Below are 258 nucleotides of genomic sequence, written 5' to 3'. Positions count from 1 at the left end.
CATGGGTGATGCTGTCTCCTCACCTGCTGCTGCTCGGCAGCTTCTCTCTTCCCGCTGTCCTGGCTGCTCAGCGTCACCATCCTCCGGAGCTCCTGGTTCTCACACCTGCAGGCAGGGAGGGATGGGTCAGCGGGAAAAAGCACTCAGGGCAGCCCTGTCCTCCTCCCCACCGCTCACCCTCACCTGAGCTTCTCCAGCGCCTGGTTTCTCTGCTCCAAGTCCCGCTCCAGCTTGGTTCGCAGCTCCTTGTTCTCATTG

General features: G+C 62.0%; 1 protein-coding gene across 1 annotated transcript in view; it reads right to left on the bottom strand.

Moving 5' to 3' along the window:
• The window catches only part of LOC104169478 (TNFAIP3-interacting protein 1-like), a gene marked incomplete at its 5' end in the record, with an annotated part of 3,812 nt that extends 3,558 nt beyond the window's left edge, over nucleotides 1-254 (bottom strand). The window contains 2 exon segments of the mRNA XM_009710403.1: nucleotides 24-105; nucleotides 184-254. Coding sequence (XP_009708705.1) covers nucleotides 24-105; nucleotides 184-254 — 153 coding nt within the window.
• Nucleotides 255-258: the final 4 nt, after the last annotated feature.

This window comes from Cariama cristata, unplaced genomic scaffold (genome assembly GCF_000690535.1).
Source record: "Cariama cristata isolate BGI_N322 unplaced genomic scaffold, ASM69053v1 scaffold22221, whole genome shotgun sequence".
NCBI classification, from domain to species: Eukaryota; Metazoa; Chordata; class Aves; order Cariamiformes; family Cariamidae; genus Cariama; species Cariama cristata.
Note: the sequence above shows the minus strand (reverse complement) of the source record. Positions and strands in the feature narration are given on the sequence as shown.